We start from the raw sequence: 20,127 nt of genomic DNA, 5'->3' as shown, positions 1-20,127 counted from the left end.
TCTGGGCTAAGGCCCCGTTACTCGGGCAGTCTGTGAAGGCTCGCTGCAGACGCCGGCAGCGCGGCTCTGTTGGTCACTTTTGCAGGCTCAGGCCGTGTCGCTGCAGCAGTCGCTCTAGGGTCTGCCTCCCTGGTGCTATGGGACAAGGCTCTCTGCAGGCTCAGGCAGGGTCGCTGCATAGGGTCCTCAGAGGTCAGTACTCTACGGGGGCCGCTGGGGCAGGCTCAGGCAGTGCAGCACCACTGTGGGGTCAGCCGCTGTGGGTCCAGGCTCTCTGCGCGCCTCACTCTGGGGTCGGCCCCCGGGGCTATGGGTCTCGGGCAGGCGCGCTGAGACCAAGCGGTTCCCACCTCCCCTGGCATGACAACCCAGCGTACGCGGCCGGCCAGCCCGCCCTCCCCACGCAACGCTCGCAACGGCCAGTCTCGCGCCACGCGCCCTGACCCGACCGGTCCCGCCTCCACTCCCGCCCCTCTGGGCGCCACGTGCCGCGGTCACGTCAGAAGCCCCATGGATTCATGGGACATGTAGTTTTTTGGCGGTTCGGCGCAGCCCAGTCTCCGTCCGCGCGCCGAGGGAAGCGGCCTGGCCATGCGCTGCGACCGCGCCTCGCCAGCAGCGCGCGGAGCCAGGGGAAACGCGGAGCTCGCGCCCGTGACACGCGCGTTCAGCAGCCCTCCCCTCCGCAGGAAGTGCCGGCGCAATGGGCGGGGCCTCGGGGGCGTCCCCGGCGCGTGTTCCGGTCGCGGGGTTTCCTGGTTGGTGCTTCCTGGTGCAGGAGCCGGCAGCGAGTATGTGAGTGAGCGGGGCCGCCGGCGGGCAGACAGCTCCCAGCGTGGCGGGTCGGGCCTCGCCCGCCTCCACCCTTCCTCAGCGCCTCCTCCCCCGCCCCCCGTCCTCTTCCATACCCCCCCTTGCCCGGCCAGAGCCCCTCCCCCCCGAGTGCCCCCCCAACCCCATCCTCTTCCTTATCCCCTCGGCGGCCAGAGCCCCCCTTCCTCGGCCATACCCCCTCCCCCCCACCCCGTCCTCTGCCATACCCCCTACCTGTCCAGAGCCTCCCTTGCCCAGCCAGAGCGCCCCCCCTTGAATGTCCCCCCCCCACCCCGTCCTCTTCCTTACCCCCTCGGCGGCCAGAGCCCCCCTTCCCCGGCCAGAGCCCCTCCCCCCCACCCCGTCCTCTTCCATACCCCCTACCTGTCCAGAGCCTCCCTTGCCCAGCCAGAGCGCCCCCCCTTGAATGTCCCCCCCCACCCCGTCCTCTTCCTTACCCCCTCGGCGGCCAGAGCCCCCCTTCCCCGGCCAGAGCCCCTCCCCCCCACCCCGTCCTCTTCCATACCCCCTACCTGTCCAGAGCCTCCCTTGCCCAGCCAGAGCGCCCCCCCTTGAATGTCCCCCCCCACCCCGTCCTCTTCCTTACCCCCTCGGCGGCCAGAGCCCCCCTTCCCCGGCCAGAGCCCCTCCCCCCCCCCGAATGCCTCCCCATCCCGTCCTCTTCCATACCCCCTCGCCGGCCAGAGTCCCCCGGTCCTGTTCCATACCCCTTACCTGTCCAGAGCCACGTCCACCCCTTGAATCCCCCCCCCCCCCGTCCCTTCTCTTCCATGCTCCTTCCTCGGCCAGAACCTCTTCCCCCCTCCAAGTTCCCCACCCACTCCCCTTGTCCCTGGCCGGCCAGAGCCCCTGAATGTCCACCCCCAGCCTCTTGTCTTCCATACCCCCTACCTGTCCAGAGCCACTTCTGCCCCTTGCCCGGCCAGAGGCTCCCCCACAGCCTTTTCTCCTCCGTGCCCCCTGCCTGGCCCAGCCCCTTCCCCAACCCAGAGCCTTCCCTCTCTACCTAGCCAGAGCCTCGCCTATCTCTGTGTTCCCTGTGCACTCCGCCCGGCCAGTGCCTCCCCCCATGTCCCCTGTCTACCTCTGCATTCCATCCCCCCTGTTTCCAGAGGCCCATGCCACTCTTCCACAGCATGCTCTGGTCCTTGCCCAGAGCCTCCTGCCTGGCCCCAAGCTCCATGGTCCTAAAGCCCCCTTCCTCCAGAGCCTCTTCACCCCCTTATACCTCCTGTTCCCCAGAGTTCAAATGCCCCTTTTCTCAGACTCCCCTACCCAGAGCTTTGCTTCTTCACCACATATACCCTGTCTCAGTCCCTGGAGACCCCCCCCCCCCACTTCTAGTACATGTCCTCTGCATCAGTGCCCCCCCACCCCCACCTCATCACATCCTGCCCAGAGTCACCTCCCCACCGCCTACCCCTTTTCTCTTCTCCCTTCCCCAGTCCCAAACTGCTCACATATGACATGGTTTCCATATGATGCTGGCTCCCAAATTTTGACCCTTTTACACTTAACTAGTATAAATCCGTGTATTGCAGCTGGCCTTGATAGTGGGGTCCCAGCATGCAGTACTCCCTCTTGATCCAAGTAGTGTCTACTTAGACCAAGATGGTACATCTCATGTTGGCACCTGTTGTCTTTATTTAAGCTGAGGTGGGCCAGGCTCTGCTGTCTTGTGCCATAAAAGCTTTTAGTAGTGCTAAATGCCTTAAATTTTAGAGCTGCGTGGTATTAAAAAAAAAAAAAATCTTGTCTTCTGTGTTATTGTATAAATGTCTAGTTCTTCAATTGCTATATGAGTGCCAAACCTGTAAATCCCTAGACAGTTCAGGAAAAGAGTGAGTAGTGGGTCCCTGGCATTTTCATCCTTAGAACTTTGTATTTTATGGGAAAGTTCAGAAGGAGGCACTTGGAGGGGGAGAAGAGATTAATATAATTTCAATAAAATTACACTTGTGTATTCTGTAGATGGGTACCGCGTATATTCAGCATAGACAGCTGGGTTATCACCTTTCCTCTCCTTCCCCATTCACTGTCCTAAAAACCTCCATCTTTATGATCTTCTACACTGGAATAATGTTGGGTTATTTATAAGTTCGTCATATGGACTGTTGGCAGAGAGCTGTGCTTAGGTCTTCAGGTAAAATTAATCCTTGATGTAAAGGGACAACTCAGCTGATTTCAGTGGAATTGCCCCATTCTGTGATCATGGTGGGAAAAAGTGTTTTTCCCCAAAGTGAAAAAACTTTCAAAACACTCAGAATAAAGCTTTTCTTGAGTCTTGTATAATAAAATGAAACCTGTACTAAGAACTAGCTCTGAAAGATAACATTCCTAAGAGATCATTGTAAAGAATCCTTGAAGTTTTTAATTCTTTATAAGAACATAAGAATGCCCACACTAGGTCGGACCAGTGGTCCATGTGGCTCAGAATCCTGCCTTCTGATAGTGGCCGATGCCAGATGCTTCAGAGGGAACGAACAGAACAGGGCAATTATATCCCCTGTTGTCCAGTCCCAGCTTTTGAAAATTGGAGGTTTAGGGATACCTGGAGGATAAGGGTGTGTCCCTGACCATCTTGTGTAATAGCCATTGGTGGATCTATCCTCCATGAACTTATCTAATTCTTTTTTGAACCCAGTTTTATTTTTGATCCTCACAACGTACCCTGGCAATGAGTTTCACAGGTTGATTGTGCATTGTATGAAGGAAATACTTCCTTTTGTTTGTTTTAAACCTGCTATCTATTAATTTCATTGGGTGACCCCTGGTTCTTTTGTTATATGAAGAGGTAAATAACACTTCCTTAGTGACTTTCTTCACACCAGTCATGATTTCATAGACCTCTCTCATATGCCCCCTTAGTCATCTGTTTTCTAAACTGAACAGTCCCAATCTTTTTGATCTCTCCTCACATGGAATCTGTTCCATCCCCCTCATCATTTTTGTTGCCCTTCTCTGTTCTTTTTCCGTTTCTAATATGTCTTTTTTGAGATGGGGCAACCAGAACCACATGAATTATTCAAGGTGTGGGTGTACCATTGATTTATATGGCATTATGATATTTTCTCTCTTCTTATCTATCCCTTTTAAAATGGATTCTAACACTTAACTTTTTGGCTACCTCTGCACATTGAGTGGATGTTTTCAGAGAACTAGCCACAAGGACTCCAAGATCTCTTTCTTGACTGGTAACAGTTTATTTAGAAACCATCATTTTGTATGTATAATGGGAATTATGTTTTCCAATGTTCATTAATTTGTATTTACCAGTCCTGCATTTCATCTGCCATTTTGTTGAGATTCCTTTGTAATCTTCATAGTCTGCTTTGGTCTTAACTATCTTGAGTAATATTGTATCATCTGCAAACTTTGCCACCTTTTCCGCCCTCTTTTCCAGATCATTTATGAATATGTTGAACAGCTCAGGTCTCAGTACAGATCCTTGGAGGACCCCGCTATTTACTTCTTTCCATTGTGAAAACTGACTGTTTATTTATTCTTATCATTTATTTCTTATCTTTTAACCAGTTACTGATCCATGAGAGGACCTTCCCTCTTATCCCATCACTTTGCTTAAAAGCCTTTGGTGTGAGACCTTGTCAAATGCTTTCTGCAAGTCCAAATACACTCTATCCACTGGATCATCCTTGACCACATGATTGTTGATCTCCTCAAAGAATTCTAATAGATTGGTGAGGCATGAGTTCCCTTTACAAAAGCTGTTTTGACTCTTCCCCAACATATTTTGCTCATCTCTGTGTCTGATGATTCTGTTTAAGACACCATTTCTGTCTCAGACTCAATTTTTTCTTGTTTGAAGCAGTTTTCACTCTACCTGAAAACTATTCTCTCCATTTGAACAAACTACAAACATGCTAGAAAACTAACATTACAAGAAAGAGCACTTAGTCTCTCCTTTTGCTTCTTATTTGTTTGGATAGGCTGCTGTTTAGCAATGCCAGCTATCCTTCCTTTGCCTCTGAAGTAATCATAACGGCAGGGCCACTTTATCCATTAGTGTCAACCTCATGGCGCCCTCCATCTACTTCTGTGCTACTTGAAACTGGGATAAAAGACACTTAGATACATCCTATGTCAGCTCTGGTGCAGGATGGATTAAAATGATTTCAATTTAAATAAAATGTGTTTCAGTTTAAATAGATTTGTTTAAAGATTAATTTAAGTTTACAGCCATCTATCTGAACTTCTGTTAGAATAATTTAAAATGTTAAAAACACCAGTTCAGTAAGTTAAATAGACATTATGCATTGCACATCTTCAGTTGTCATAGTGGTATTATTCATGATACATGAGCTGTGTAGTGCTTTAGTCTATTTAATTAAATATAGATAAAATGGAATAGAGATTTTCTAGTCTGGACTCTTAAGTGTTACAGGTATTATCCAAATCTCAAATGATTTAAATCTGAACAAGCAGGTGGGGATTGAATAGGTTTTGGCAGTTCTCTAAGACCATTGATTTTTCTAGAACAGAATATCTTCATTTGCTGCTTTGTTTTGTTTTGTTTTTCATACTTGGGAAAAAGACTAGCTATTCTCCTTTCTCTTGTGCATACTCCATTAAACAATACAACACATCTTTATTTTGTAGAACTTCTTTAATACAGCCTTTGTGCTAAAACAGATTAGAGTTAAGTAACACCACCACAGAGATTACATAAAAGTACAGGAAGAGAAAAATGAAGATGTATAGATAGAGCCTGAAATATTTACCAGAGACCCCTGCCATCACAGGGCCTTCTGACCACAGTAGAGTTCTGCTGCTCTTTTCTTTCTCAGTATCCTGGTTTCTGCTGGAGCCTTATCCCTTCTCATTCTCTGATTTTTCTGTAGCCTCTTTCCCATCCTGGATTACCTCAAATGCCTTTGATGCTAATATTCTTAGCAGCAACCAGCAGTTAAGTATCATGTCAATTTTGCTCTTCAGTTTTATTGCTGTCCATCTGGTATTAAGTAGCATCAGAGAAACTGACTAGATTTGTCAATTCTGTTGTCTGCTGCTTTGTGAAGATTTGAGCTGTAGCAGGTGCACTGGAGGTGACTACAGACTCAGGGAAAAAACACTCCATAGGTCCACATTTGAAAGGCTGCCTTTGCAGCTACAAGGAGCTAGAGTGTTAAAAAAGATGTTTCCAAATTATATTTGAAATAAGATGGAGAGTTATTTAAACAAGAGTTGTCTTCCAGATGGCAAGAGCAGTAGAGGAAAAGGCCATCGTACCTTCTGTGTGCTATACGTTGGGGGTATCGGGAGGACAGTACTAGATTAGCAGAGGAATTGTGGGGAGAGCAAAGGACGTAATAGAGACACAGGGTATGTGAAGTTGGTTCAAGCAAGTCCATGAACAGTTTTTAATATAAGGGGTACTGTTCTTCCCCATGCAGGATGGTGGTGGCGGCAAGGGATAGCATATGCCAGGCCACCCAATTGGCTGTTGTGCACAACATCCTCTAGCGTGCATAAATGCTGCTTTCTGAATGTTCCAGACAGTACCTTCTCAACTGTGGTCAATGAAGGAGCTTTCTGCAAGAGAATGTGTTTTACTAGCCATTATTCCAGAGCTTCATTTGGTACGACTGTTGGGTATTCTTTCTCCATCCTGTATGTAACTCTGCCTTCTAGTCAGTAACTACACCTTGATCTTTTCCACCCTCCCCCTCATCCCCTACAATGTTTGTCATTTTTCAATCACATGATGCTATTTTAAAAAAAATCTCTCCCCTAAGAAACTTATTTGCTAAATGGCTATACAGAAAACTGCTGTCAAATGCACCATGTAAATAAGTTGAAAAAAATACAATGGTTTTTTCTCTAATCTCTTTATTTTAGAATTCTAGGGTGTTGCCTGTAACAACAGTGGTTTAAAAAAGTTCAGACAAGTGTGACTTTTTTTTAAACTTGGCTGTGTTCCTTTAACTGGGTTCTCGTTTAGTGTCCGAGAGACACTGCCAGCCATTTTACAACCATTTTTGTTCTTTGCCTGTGGCACAAAGCAGCTTAGTCTCCTGAGGACTAAAATGCTTTAATTTAACTGAAGTCATTGGGCTCAACATAGGGATATTTGTTACTGAGTTTCCCGTGATAGATTGGACTAGATGATCTAATGGTCTTGAACTCTAGGACATATTGAGGGAAGCCTTGCACCAAAAGTTGTGCCGTGTTACCTACCGCAGTTAGCTATCGCATTTGGCCAAATCCCTGTACCTTCTGTGTATTAGCACCAGGACCTTGATGTGGATCTTGAACAGGATGAGGAGGCAGTGTGGAGTGTGACTCACCAGTGTGATGTGCTGTAGGAAAATGGTGGACCAGCTGAAGCTTCTGCTTGGCTTTTTCACTCAAACCTAAGGGAGTGCTTTGTGGTAGTCCAGCGTAAAGGTGACAAGCATCAGTCCTTATTGGTAGGCCCATATCTGAAAGGAAATATCCTCTTTAGCTGAAGATAGAAAAAAGCATTTCTGGCTATTTGAATGTCAATAGAAGTTCAGTAAGATTCCAGGACTTCTCTATCACAGTCTGAGTGCAGATGTCCTCAAAAGAGGATAAAGGGAAAGCTGTGTCAATTTCTGTCAAGGGCTTTCTCTTCTTCCTACCAATATAATTTCAGTCTTCCTTGGTTAGAGCTTGACCTGCCACTTTTCATCCAAGTATTTTTTCTCACTCCAGCACTAGGAAGTATGAGTAAAGTTATTGCCCATGTTGGGGAGCTGGATGCCATCATCTTATTGGTGTTAAAGTCTGTATTATCTCATCTCCCCAGTAATCTGACATATATGCTGAAGAAGAGAGGAGACATGATTGATCTCTATAAGACTCCTCAGTTCAAGAGCCACGGTGAGGAGGAGGAGCAGTTAGTTATCCATCCTGATCCTCTGGAGTCTGATAGGAGAAAATAAATAGAATAATGGGGATGGGCCAAATTGCACTAATGTTGTCTACATGAGTGAGCAGCACCTCATGATCAAGTGTCAGAGTCCTAATAGATCTAACATTGGATGCTTATGTTTTTGGCCATGGCTCACTGACCAGTTTCTCAATAACTTTGTCTAGAATGCGAGGGTTAAAGACACAACAATAATAGGCAAGATTATTTGAGTCGAGTGATGGCTTCTTGAACACAAGCCAAAGTATTGCTTTTTAACCGTGATGGTGGGCTCACCTTGTTGAAGGAAGTATTCTATACTTGCTTTCACAAATCTCAGATTATTAGTATACGGTGGCATAAGGTTGCTTGATTGGGCAAAAACTCTGTCCAGGAAGGTGGTATGTTCCTCATCCTCTGCTCTGATTCTCTCTGTTTGGACCTGGAGAGCTTATATTGAGTTTGAGTGACTCACTGCCAAGCCCTCTGCCTCTGAAAGTAATATAAGGGCTCTTCAAGGTAGATGCTAGTTGAGTCAGAGATTGTCTTGTTGAATCAGTGCTTGTACTTTAGCTATTACAGGTCAGCTAGTCAAGATTTTACAGATGTTGTGGCAGATTTTTTTTTTAACATTTCTCACAGTTGCAGCATAGCATTGCATACATTTGTTTGGTCCTAATCCCATTTGGATGCATTTTATGTCAGAGTGTTCTAATCTCATTCTCTCATGCTTTATCGAACATAGGTCATCAGTGAACCAAGGCAATGGGAGGAAGGTGTGTCTAATGGCCAGTGCACCAAGAGTAGTGGTCAACAGATGACTGTAGGGCCTTTGCCAGACTATCGTTGCACAGGTCATGTAGCTAAATAGAGCTCTCTGTCATGGTGTTCTTTCTTGAAACTAAATGGGTTGATGAGTCTCCTCTAGTGGACCCACCAATTCAGAGGGATCCTGCACAGAATGTTGTAGTTGTCATGGTGACAAAGATGTTTCATGCTAGATAGAAGTGTCATCTGTATGGGTATTAAAGTCTTCCAAATGTATAAATTTTGGAGACTCCAGTACCAGGCCAGAAAGTAGCTCAATTAGCTGTGTTAAGAAATGGTCAGAAAATTTTTGATGGAACTGAATTTTTTCTGAAAACTGAAATTTCATTGGAAAGGGCAGGTTTTGACAAACTTTCTAACCCCCCAAAAAGTTAATTTTTTTTAATTTGTCAAAATGTCCCATCTTGACATTTTCAAAAGGAAAAGTTTTAGGTTTTTTGGTGCAAAATGACTTGTCATTTTGAAATTAAACTTAATTTATTATTTTAAAAAAAAGTTTTTAAAAAGGTCAAACCAAACCAAAATGTTTTGAAATTATCAAAACAAAATGTTTTGCTTCACCGGAACCATTAAACTGTTCACTTTTTGAAAAATTTTGAGATTTTGACTTTTGTCTCTATTGAGAACAAGAATGTTTTTCAAGTTTTCAAAAATTCTTGCAGTATGGGAATGATATTTCCTGCCCAGCCCTAGTGATAAGCCAAGGGCTGTGAAACAGCAAGATTCCTATGTTGTCCTTCTCTCTGTCCTTGGACTTGCCGAGCAGGTGATCACGTTAATCTTTGCCGTGAGCTCAGTAATCTTGGGATGAGGCTCAATAATAGGACTCTCTTCAAATTGTTGGTGTGTACACCATTTCAAATGGAGATTTAAATTAGAGAGGGTGCAAAACCCCTTGTTCAGTGGTCCTAAGCATTATTTTTTTCTACACTTAAAATCTGCAATTTGTTTGCAATTTTAGCATTGTTTACTTTTGTAAAAACTTGTGTATGTAAGGTCATATTGTGTGCTTTCCTTTTTAGTTTGACCTTGTGTGGAATGTTACTATGGACCAAAAGCTCTTTGAGACAGAGACCGTCTCTTCTCATATGTATGTACAGTACCGAACATAGTGGGGCCCTGAACTTGGACATCTTGGTACTACCATAATACCAATAGTAAATATAGATTTGAATTTTTGATTTATGATGGATATATATCTTTTGTGGACTTTAACATGACCAAACCACCACCTTCCACAGCCAAAAAACTTGGAGTATAGCTACACATCGATTAAACACCTGCAGTTGGCCCAGGTCAGCTGACTTGGGCTCGGAGGGCCTGTATAATTGCAGTGTAGACATTCACGCTCAAACTGGAGCCCAGACTCTGGGACTCCATGACTGGGGGAGGGTCCTGTCTTAGAGCCTGGGCTCCCTCCCGAACCTGAATGTCTATATGGCTGTTTTACAGCCTCATAGCCCAAGCCCCATGAGCCCAAGTCAGCTGACCTAGGCTGACCCTGGGTGTTTAATTGCTGTGTGTATTTTTTAAATATTCAGAAAGGTCCATTTACTTGAGTAGTTTTATTGTGTCCAAGAAATGCAAGATCAGGCTTTAAAGAGGAAAGGAAAATACTTTTTTCTTTATGTAATCTCAACCATTTTTTAAGTTATGTTTCCAAAACAAATGTTAGTTTTTGTACAAATGGACAAACTGTGGAATTTGAATAGCAATTCTGCATTGAAAAATGACACTAAAAATTCTTACTCAGTAGACTTGGTGTCTCTGTGTATTCAGAGTGGCATTTTACTTTACTATGTTTTAACATTTTTTACCAATGTTAGTACTGCAGAGCCAGCTATGGGAGAGTGAGCTGGATTCTATTCATATTATCGGAAGAACTATAATCTAAGTTCTAGTCGCAGAATTCTTATTGTTCATGATGCATGAATCAGAAATAACTTATCTTGTTTGCTAGACATCAGAGGAACGTTATAAATCTGAAATCTCGGGTTCTGTTCCTGGCTCTGGGTGGGAGTGAGTAGTGGTTACAAGTTTGGCACATTTATTCTAAAATGCAGTGTTCCTGAGTAGAAGAGATATGAGACTTGGGTTCTATTCCCTGCTCTGTCATAAGTGGTCTTAGTATCTATTTTGTAAAATGGGTGAATGGTATCTGCCTGCCTCTTGATGTGCAAATATGAGGCATTGCTCAGTAATAAAGACTGTGAAGTACTCAGAATTAATACCGGTACAGTAATTGAAAGAGCTAAGTCTGGAACACAGGATCTTCCCTTGGCTTCCAACTGAGTCCTGAGCTCTGGTCCTGTGTCTACCATGTAGGAGGGTTACTGGGGACTAGGATAATGTTAAATGCAATTGTCATGACAGTCAAAACAGCTGAGGTTAAAATGAAAATCAAAGTGCAACCTCGATTTTAGCATTTGCTATTGTGAATGTTATAATTAATGTTTTTGGTATCATAAATCTGCTAGGTGTGATGTCGTTTTCCGTGTTCATAGCTCTGTGATTGTCCATGGAAATACTTACACATTTTCTGAGGATATTATGTAGTTAACTATTGTTTGCGTTAAAGAATGGTATGAATAATGTTTTAAGTATTTAAAAGGCTTCTGCTATTACAGATGGAAAAAGTATTACATTTTCATGGAGTTTCTGGACCCATTTACTTGGCTTTACTGATAAGGTGTTTTATTTTTCCTAGATACCGGTCTACTTTCTTTCCAGAATGTTCGGGGGGCATGGAGACATAGAAGCGTATGATGATGACCTTTATCGTGAGGAGTCATCCAGCGAACTAAGTGTTGACAGTGAGGTAGAATTTCATCTCTATAGCCAGGTCCATTATGCACAGAGTCTTGGAGAAGCCAATGGGCAGGAAGAGAATGAGGAGGTAGTGGACTCTGCAGAGAAGACGGAAGGTCAGAGTTCAGTTTTGATCAATAAATTGGATCAGGGCAAGAACCGTATATTTTCGGACAATGATGTTATTCAGATTTCAGATGGCCCTGAGGTCATCATCTTGTCTGACACACCTGATGAAGACAGTGTTTACAAAAGCAAAGTGAAGAAGACAGCAACCTCCCTAACACCAGCTAAACAATACAGTCAACTAGGATGCTCCACACGGAACCCTGCTAGAGCTTCTGCACCTACTACCTTGCATTCTGATGGAAAAAATTCAAGTAAAGAGAAAAGGGCTAATAAGAAGTCTAAACCAACTTCTGCTGGTAGAGTACGCATGATCCAAGAGATTCTGGTAATAGAGGATAGTTCAAATGAGGAGGAAGAAGAGGAGAGCACAATCTCTGAAAGTGATAATGTGGAGAGCTGGATGCTGTTGGGATGTGATGCAGATGTCAGAGATGAAAATATCATTTTGAACCTTGAAGGCTGTGGAACTGCTGTCAGTGAAGGTCAGTACTTTTGTGTAGATAACACTGAATAGAGTAAAGGAAACTGATGGGAAGATCTGGTTACCATGATATTGATGTCAATATTATAAAGGGAAAGAAGCAGATGCAGTGCGAGGTGGCAAAAACCAAAAGGAGGAAGTTGTAAAGTGGGATGGCAGACATAAAATGTGTCTAGCAGATAATCGTTAATACTGTTATGTATTATTTGAGTAGTGCCAGACATGTGCATAGTGCTTTGCAGAGAAGCAAATGACAGTGTCTCTACTCCAAAGGACTGACAGAGAGAGAGAGGGGGGAATTCAGAAGGAATTTAATTAGTTAAATAAACCTATTACACCTCTACCCTGATATAACACCGTCCTCGGGAGCCAAAAAATCTTACCACGTTATAGGTGAAACCGCATTATATCGAACTTGCTTTGGCCTCAAGCATTTCCGTTATTAATAGGCAGGAAGTGCCCCCTGACTGACCCCGACCCATCCAACCCCCCCAACTCCTTGTCCCCTGACTACTCCCTCCAGAGATCCCCTGCCCCTAACCACCCCTCCCAAAACCCCACCGCCTATCTAAGCCCCCTGCTCTTTGTCCTCTGCCCACCCCCTACCCAAACCCTCTGACTGCCCGACCCCTATCCACACTCCTGCCCCCTAACAGGCCCCCCGGGACTCCCACGCCCTATCCAATGCCCCCGTCCCCTGACTGCTCCGCCCCCAGAACCTCCGAACCATTCAAACCCCCCCGCTCCCTGTCCCCTGACTGCCCCCCGAGACTCTCTGCCCCTTATCCAACCCCTCAGCCCCGGCCCGGCACCTTTAACACACCGCTCAGAGGAGTGTGTTGGAGCCTGACGCCCTGATCCTCCGGAGCGCGCAGCCCCGCCCCCCAGAGCTCTGCTTTACCGCGTTATATCGGGTCGCATTATATCGGGGTAGAGGTGTTCATCGGGGGGGAAAAAAGATAAACCAATATTTAGGAAGCAAGAATAGAAGTAAGAAAGGTATACAATGGTTAATTATTGTGATCAAAGCAAATAAGTAGGTAGTGAAAATATAGCAATGTCAAGAGAAATTTGAAAATAAGCAAAATTGGAGGGAGAAATCACAAAACTAAGACTACTGAAAAATACAGTAGGAGGAAGGGTATAATCCTTGTGGTCAGTGTAAATAATTCAGTTATACTGATACTTTGCTGTTTTCTAAAATTTACTATCCACAATATACAAATCCTGCATGAAATAGTACACAGTGATTCCTAAACAGTGGGATTATTGATATCTAGCTTTTTAAAAATATGTTTCCAAGTTACTGTAGAGGAAAGTCAAAGAAGATGAGGTAATTCAAAGAATTGATTGTAGAGACTTGTTCTTTGCAAGTTCTTTCCATGGTGAAGTTATCAAATTGGCCGCATGTTGTGATGATTATTTTATTGCTAGGATAATATGTATTCTGGAACCAATGACTGAAAAATCTACTTGACTGTCATCTTTCCTTTCCCTGTGCATGCTAGTCTCTTGCTGCACTGAGATAATTTCCAGAAACAGTGTCCCCTGTCAGTCACTTGAGAGGGAGCATTGCTGTCAGAGATATTGATTCAGTACAGTAAGGCCTGTCAGGTCACCTGTAGCAGTTAGGGCCTTTACTCAGCTTTGACTCACAAAAATATGGGTAGCACTTTCTCAGCCCTATATTGCTTTAGTTTTCTTTTGGTGCCCACAAATGACACACTATATAGTTGTGGGTGTTGAGGGAGACATTCTTAGTTGCTAATATGTGGACTAATATCAGCAAGCAAGAGATTGCCTCAGAATTATTGTTCAAACGGTTAGTACCCCTGTTGCCCACATATTTGTAATGAGGGAGGAAGCCAGAAATATGTCTTCTTTCCCTTCTTTAAATTGTCTGTTCTTTGCCTCTAAGAATTCTATAACGTCCCACCAACAGAATGTGTTTTTCTCTGGTTTGCTTTTCTGTAGTTACTTGCTAAATAGATTATAATATGCCCTTTACCACACTGTGTTGCTTTGAGATCATGGTGCGGCTGCCCATTGTCTAGAAATTTCACAAAAAAATTGCTGTGCACATTGTTCTCAAATCAATGGCAAGTATAGTGGTACAGAACACAAGTTGCCACATCACATTTCCAGATTGTCACGTTCTCTATGAAATATGTTTTCTCCCTATAAATCTCTCTTAAAAATAATTTAAAAGTATAATAGATAAGTATTAAAGCCTAATTTTACTAAATTTTATTTGATTGTTTTCTTTTTATATTTTCACATTTTCTTTCCTTTCTTCAAAACCAAAACCAATGTGTCATGGCAGTATAAAGTATATATGTTTCTTTAACAGAATGCTTTGTGGCTTTCAGGCAGCAAATGTGCCAGGACATTTGGTAATACAGTTTGTGCACAGCAAAATGATACGTTGCTACTGGTAACTTGTGTACATGTCACTTTTTTTTGGTCATCTTATATTGTTCAGTGAATAACCATATTGGACAGGCAAGGTGATTAGTTTATTTTTTGACTCTACACATCCTTCGTAGGCTTACCTATAGGAATTGCCCATGGTGGTTATAAAAATTATCCCACAGCAGAAGATAGAGAAATGTGTAAAGAATACGTAAGCTTTTCATATTACGTGAAAAAAGTACATTATGCATTTTTTGGAGATATTTTGTAATTAGTTTATCAAAATAGTGATTTTATTAGATGTGATGCCAATGTGAAAATTCAAATCTTTGTTCTCTTACTGCACTACCATAATTTTGTTGTGCAGCTGCCTAAACTCAAAGTGTAGCATTTAGAAAAATTAACTTGTGCGTAATATCCAGAGGTAGTTTTGCTTCATTTGCAGCAAAACCCTTCAGAAACCCTTCCTATGTTTTTGACTAGCATCAGTAATGGTATTGTCAAGGGTAAGCTCATGCTTTATGATTTACAGGACAGTGATCAGTTACACTGTGGAGTCTGGTACCATGTTGTAGCCTTCTTTTAAATATTTGCATTGAACTTAATTTGTTTTTGTTCAGGTATTGTTTCCTCCTTTCATATGTATTTACTTTGCAAAACATCTCAAGACTTACACAGTTTTTTCTGTTTAAAAGGTGCAAGCTAATGATGATATGTTTGAGAGTAGTCTAATATATGTGAGAGCCAGAAAGGAACTGTGTGCTCTGAACCTAAACCCCCAGCCTGAACGCAAAAGACTGAGAGGTAAAGCGTAGCATGCGTCTTAGAAGAGGTGTAGGTTAAATCAGCTGTCTGTATTTTCACTGAAATTTAAACAACCTCTATTCAAGCATACTCAATGCAGAAAAGTTTGCTCCATCTGGTATTTTGTTTCTAAAACAAATACTGTGATGTGGAAGATAAAGACAACACAGGGCTGAAAATTATTTTTGTCTTTTGCTGGTATAAAAGTAAAAACCAAAAGAGTATCAAAATATTAATGCATTCAAACTTAGTGGATTCATGGATAACTGTAACATATCAATTTTAAGGAGCAAAACCTGCAAATCTTCAACATCTAATATATCCATAATTTATTTATTGAGCTTCACAGCATCATCTCTCAGGTGCTGTGGACTCCAAGTACAAGTGTTTTGCTGAAACTTGAACACAGTCATGTCAAATCAAAAGAAGATAAGGAAAAACAAGGTGTTAATTTGTTTTTATTGTAATTTTATTAGCAAATCATTCTTTCAGAGATTTATTTCCTCTAATTCATGTAGGAATTATTTTGAGAAATATTTTTAGTTATACTCTCAGAATGTTTGGGGCACAGAATTAAACATCACTTCTGTTGATTTACTGTGAATACCTACTATGTAAATTACTACTTTTTAAGGCTTTTAACTTGAGTGTAGGGGGGATATAACATTTAATAACTGGTGAAACCTTTATTTTTTGTCAAAGTTACTTACGGCTGTATAAATTTGAGAGACCTCTTGTGACAGTCTGTTGGTATATGTAGTGCCCAGTTTGATTCACACTAAAAAGGGAATGAAACATGCACAATACTGTGACTATTGGAGTGGCCTGTTGTGTCAATCATTTGGTGGGCCTTTCTTTGTACTTGAGACATGGAGATAAAGATAGTGAGGTTCCACGAGAATAAAAAATTACTGCTCCAGGGAAAGGAATGAAGCACCCCTCCTTATTGTGTTAAGTTTTCTACATCGTATTTGTCACCATAGTTTAAGCTAAGAACCATATTATTTTTAAATTATAAAAACAAAGAACATCCCTCCTTGGTTCCCCAAGCGCACACATGGAATCCCTTCCATACATAAACTTCCTGTTTCGATCCTGTGTCTATTATGGTGGTACTTAGAAGAGATGGAAAAGCATACAGTGACCTGCATTTTCCATTGAGACAGAAAGATGTGTTCCTTTTATGCTGGGAAGAAGTGTTTTGGTGCTTGCTGCACAAATCAAGCTTCTTCTGCTATTTCTATTTTGAATTAAAATTCTGAAAGTTTTAAATCATGCTGTTCAAATTCCCAATCTGTGCAACATGGCTCTGAGGTACATATATGAAATCCCTTATATTTTGACCCTTCCTTCAGCCTCTCTAAAGATTCATGGTACCCTTTACATTTTGGTTTTATTTCAATTTCCCGCCAATATTTTTTTTAACCAAAACTTGTGATGACACCAACTTTTAATTATAGCTATGCAGTCATATCTGGCTAAGCTTTGTTAGTTGAGGAGATGAGGGTAGGTACTGGCTTTCTTGTTTCCTGCTGAGGTGTCTCTGGAACTCTGCAAATAGCTACTGTTTCTCCCGTGATTCTGACGGGTCTCACCCTGATCTCAGTTTTATATTACAAGATTGCACATGGCTTGGAATTGATCAAGGCTGTCAAAATTTCATGAAGCAAGTTAGATCCAAAGGGAGAGTGACCAACAGTGAGCATATCTCTTGTTCCATATGTACATTGGCTCTTTTTTTAGCCCTCCATGTGTGATATTTTTGAAGGTACGTTCCACTGCTTTTGCCATTTTGCACAACGAAAGGGAATGTTTTTTTTTTCATTTGGCATTTTAAGCAGGGATTATCTTCTAGAGTTGGACCTTTACTGTGTATTTCCAGGATATGTAAATGCTTTGTGCATGAGACAAATATAGAGATTTTTATTTTGTAAATATATATAATTCATTTTTGAGGCAGAGGTATCACAGACCTTTGAAAGATGGGCTTTCACCTCTTCTCTACCCCAATAAGGGTATGTATGATGAGAGGGCTAATCTCCTGTAGCTGTCAAGATTTCATCCATTCCCTCATTAAGGACCATCTTTTAACATATTTGTTCTCCTGTATCTAGCACTCGTCTTAATCTCTGCACTTTTTCTACATTTGGAGAGACAGTTTTCAGAGTTGCAGCATTGAGGATCACCCACTAAGGGGTGCAAAAAATTATTTCTCTCCTATCCCCCCATTCCCATCAGTGACAAAGTGGGTTATTTAGCCAACATTCTCTGCCATTACCCGTTTGCAGAGTGCAATTCCTAAGGCGCTTATTGAACCCAAAGATCCCAGGAAGCAACACACATTATTCTCCACTGGGCCATTGGAAAGGCTATTTGTGTTTTTAACTAACACAATAGGTCAGCTTTTTGAAAGAGTGTTTGAAGTATCACTTCTGGCAACTAGAAATTGCTATTAAAAGTAACAAATACTGGATATCACTTGTTCTGGTAAAAAGCGTTTAATTCAAATGCCCTTTATGGTCATTGCTCAGCAGACTGAAAACCTCATTAGAAACTCTGGAACCTTCTTAGCAGCTTTGGCTGGCATTGTAATAACATTTTGGGATGTTGACACAACATGAGATATTTTAACTAATTTACGTGTTCTCCGCACATAGCAGTTACTGTTTGGGATCCCAGCACATGATAGCTTGTCTTCCAGCAGCTGCGCTCCAGATTAGATTTCTGATTTAACTTTTTATTCACATATAGTACCTGTTTTCTTCCAACAATGATCAATACCTCAACAAAAAAGTATGTGCACCAAGGATTACGCTCTACTCTTTTATTTAAACATTTCACTCAGTGATTGCATGAATGCTTTGCTTCTTATAGCTTTGGCTTTGATGGCAAATTCAGACAAATGAAGAACTGAAGACTCAGAGCAGATTGTACAGAATTGAGCCAAAACTTGCTGGTCATTAGAAAATATTTTAAAAGCTATTTATCAAATGATCTTCAGACTCTACAATCTATAATACAGAGTACTTCCTGCTTCTTCTCCTACCTGCCCAACAAATTGATTTTTAAAGTACTCTTTATGGTGGTGTTCCGTAGTGGAACAAACTAATGGCTGACTGACATGTGGGCAGATTATTTACACTCCAGTTTAGGAATCGGCTGACCCTTACTTTGTCAGTGCTGAGAAGAAGTCTTTTCAGGCCTTTTCGTTTGGTTATCATCACTGTGTTGCATTTCAAAACAATTTATGCTTTGTCTATTGAAGATGCTTTTTCTGTTGAAAATTTATTGGTTAAAAACAGCGGGATTCATGAGAGAAGTAACACTGGTCATCATCCTGTAAAATAGAAGCTGCTATTTCCAAAGCAGTTTGCTCATCTTTAACTAACTCCTTTAGTGTCTGTCTATCTGTCTCTCTTTTGCTGGGTTTACAAGTCTTGCTAACTGCAAACTTCCCTTGTTAAGCTTCCCTTTACATTACCTACATTTCCCATTCAGCCTACAATGAAATTGTAATGAAAATGTATGCTTTTAAAACAAAGTATAGAATCTGCAAAGACTTTACTTCTTGCCCTATTAATGTTGGGTCTTAACATTTGGCCTTGGGTTGAAGCTTTGCGTAGAAGTAGTAATCATAACAACTACTGCATATGCAGATATGGGAGTCAAAATGGATATAGCAACCTCAAATCCTTCAATCTAAGTGTTTTACTAGTCAGGATCCAAAAAGGAAAAGCCCTTCCTTGACTATCACTGCTTTACACAGATTCTTCCTGACAGCTGAATTTTGTTAAAATTCTAGTGCTCTGTGTTGAATCTGCAAAATTGCTTTGAAACTTAGACTACGATTTTAACAATCCTGCCTGCGCGAATAGCCCATTTTACTACTTATGAACGTATTTAAGCAAAAGCAGAAAATCTTTTAAATATTTTTGGGGAAAAAACTGCTTAGTTTACTGCCCCATTCCTGTAACATTTTCTTTGATAACCAGTTTTACCTACTTGGTCTTTGCAAAATGTAGTATCGTCTTTTTATACTAGAACTTTGATATTTTTATAACAATCCCTTACTTTGTTTCTGGATTTTGTTTTTTCATTTGTTTTAGTACATGAGAAATCTTTTGTTCTTTTGATGCTGCAGGAAAAATCTGAATGACCATTTCTTCCCGTCCTCAAAATAAATTTTTTTATTAATTATGAAAGGAATTTTTGCAGATGCTTAGCTCAGCAGTGAAAGAAAATATATTTTCTCTTCAATGAAATTAGATTCAATTAGAGTTATATCTCTAGCGTTTCATATTTACATTAAGAACTCCCCCACTATGGGACAATGTTCAAATTTATATCAATTTATGACACCAAAATAACACAGAAAAAGGGGGTTTGGGCAGCGAAAAGGAGTTTTTGTTTAAAATACGTTGCTGTTCACAAAGGTTTGCCAACAATATACTGTATCTTTGTTTACTTGAGACATTCCATATAAAACTTTAACCTTTGATAAACTGTTGGGAATTACAGTTCAATAACTGTGGCTAGTGCTGCTTTAGTTAATTCCCACTTACCCCCCTCCTTTTATGGGTTTATAATTCTCCATTTAAGGTTTACTCTGGGCTGAAAATCAGAGAGGTGAATCTTAGCCCAAGAACATTTCGTACATGTCCAGATATATATTTGACGAATTAAGATATAAATGTAGCAAACAAAAAAAAAGTTCATGGTATTTTTTTGACACACAAAATAATTTACATTTCAATTTAAAATGAAATTTGACATGTTATAAAACCCTATAGTCACTTTTGATATTTCAGTCAAATAAAAATTGGCTGGCGGATTTCTCTTTGAATAGGGGCTCAGGGTCTGATTCTGCTTGCTTGGAGCACAGTTTGAGAGGTGCCAAGCAACCTCAACTGAGATTAAACTCTGTGTCTCTGAGGAGGAACTG

At 41.8% G+C, this 20,127-nt stretch overlaps 1 protein-coding gene across 3 annotated transcripts in view; it reads left to right on the top strand.

Moving 5' to 3' along the window:
- Positions 1–518: 518 nt before the first annotated feature.
- Positions 519–20,127, top strand: part of ZCCHC7 (zinc finger CCHC-type containing 7) — a 160,477-nt gene continuing 140,868 nt past the window's right edge. For 2 of the 3 annotated variants that reach the window (XM_074952146.1, XM_074952145.1), the window contains exons 1-2: positions 570–795; positions 11,259–11,970. In XM_074952146.1, coding sequence (XP_074808247.1) covers positions 592–795; positions 11,259–11,970 — 916 coding nt within the window. In that variant the 5' untranslated portion in view covers positions 570–591. Of the gene's footprint in view, positions 796–11,258; positions 11,971–20,127 lie in introns of all 3 variants that reach the window. The other variant, XM_074952144.1, reaches the window with a different exon arrangement.

The sequence above is a fragment of the Natator depressus genome, chromosome 5 (assembly GCF_965152275.1).
Source record: "Natator depressus isolate rNatDep1 chromosome 5, rNatDep2.hap1, whole genome shotgun sequence".
Lineage (NCBI taxonomy): Eukaryota > Metazoa > Chordata > Testudines > Cheloniidae > Natator > Natator depressus.
The sequence above is the reverse complement of the archived record's forward strand: the minus strand, read 5'-3'. Positions and strand labels throughout refer to the sequence as shown.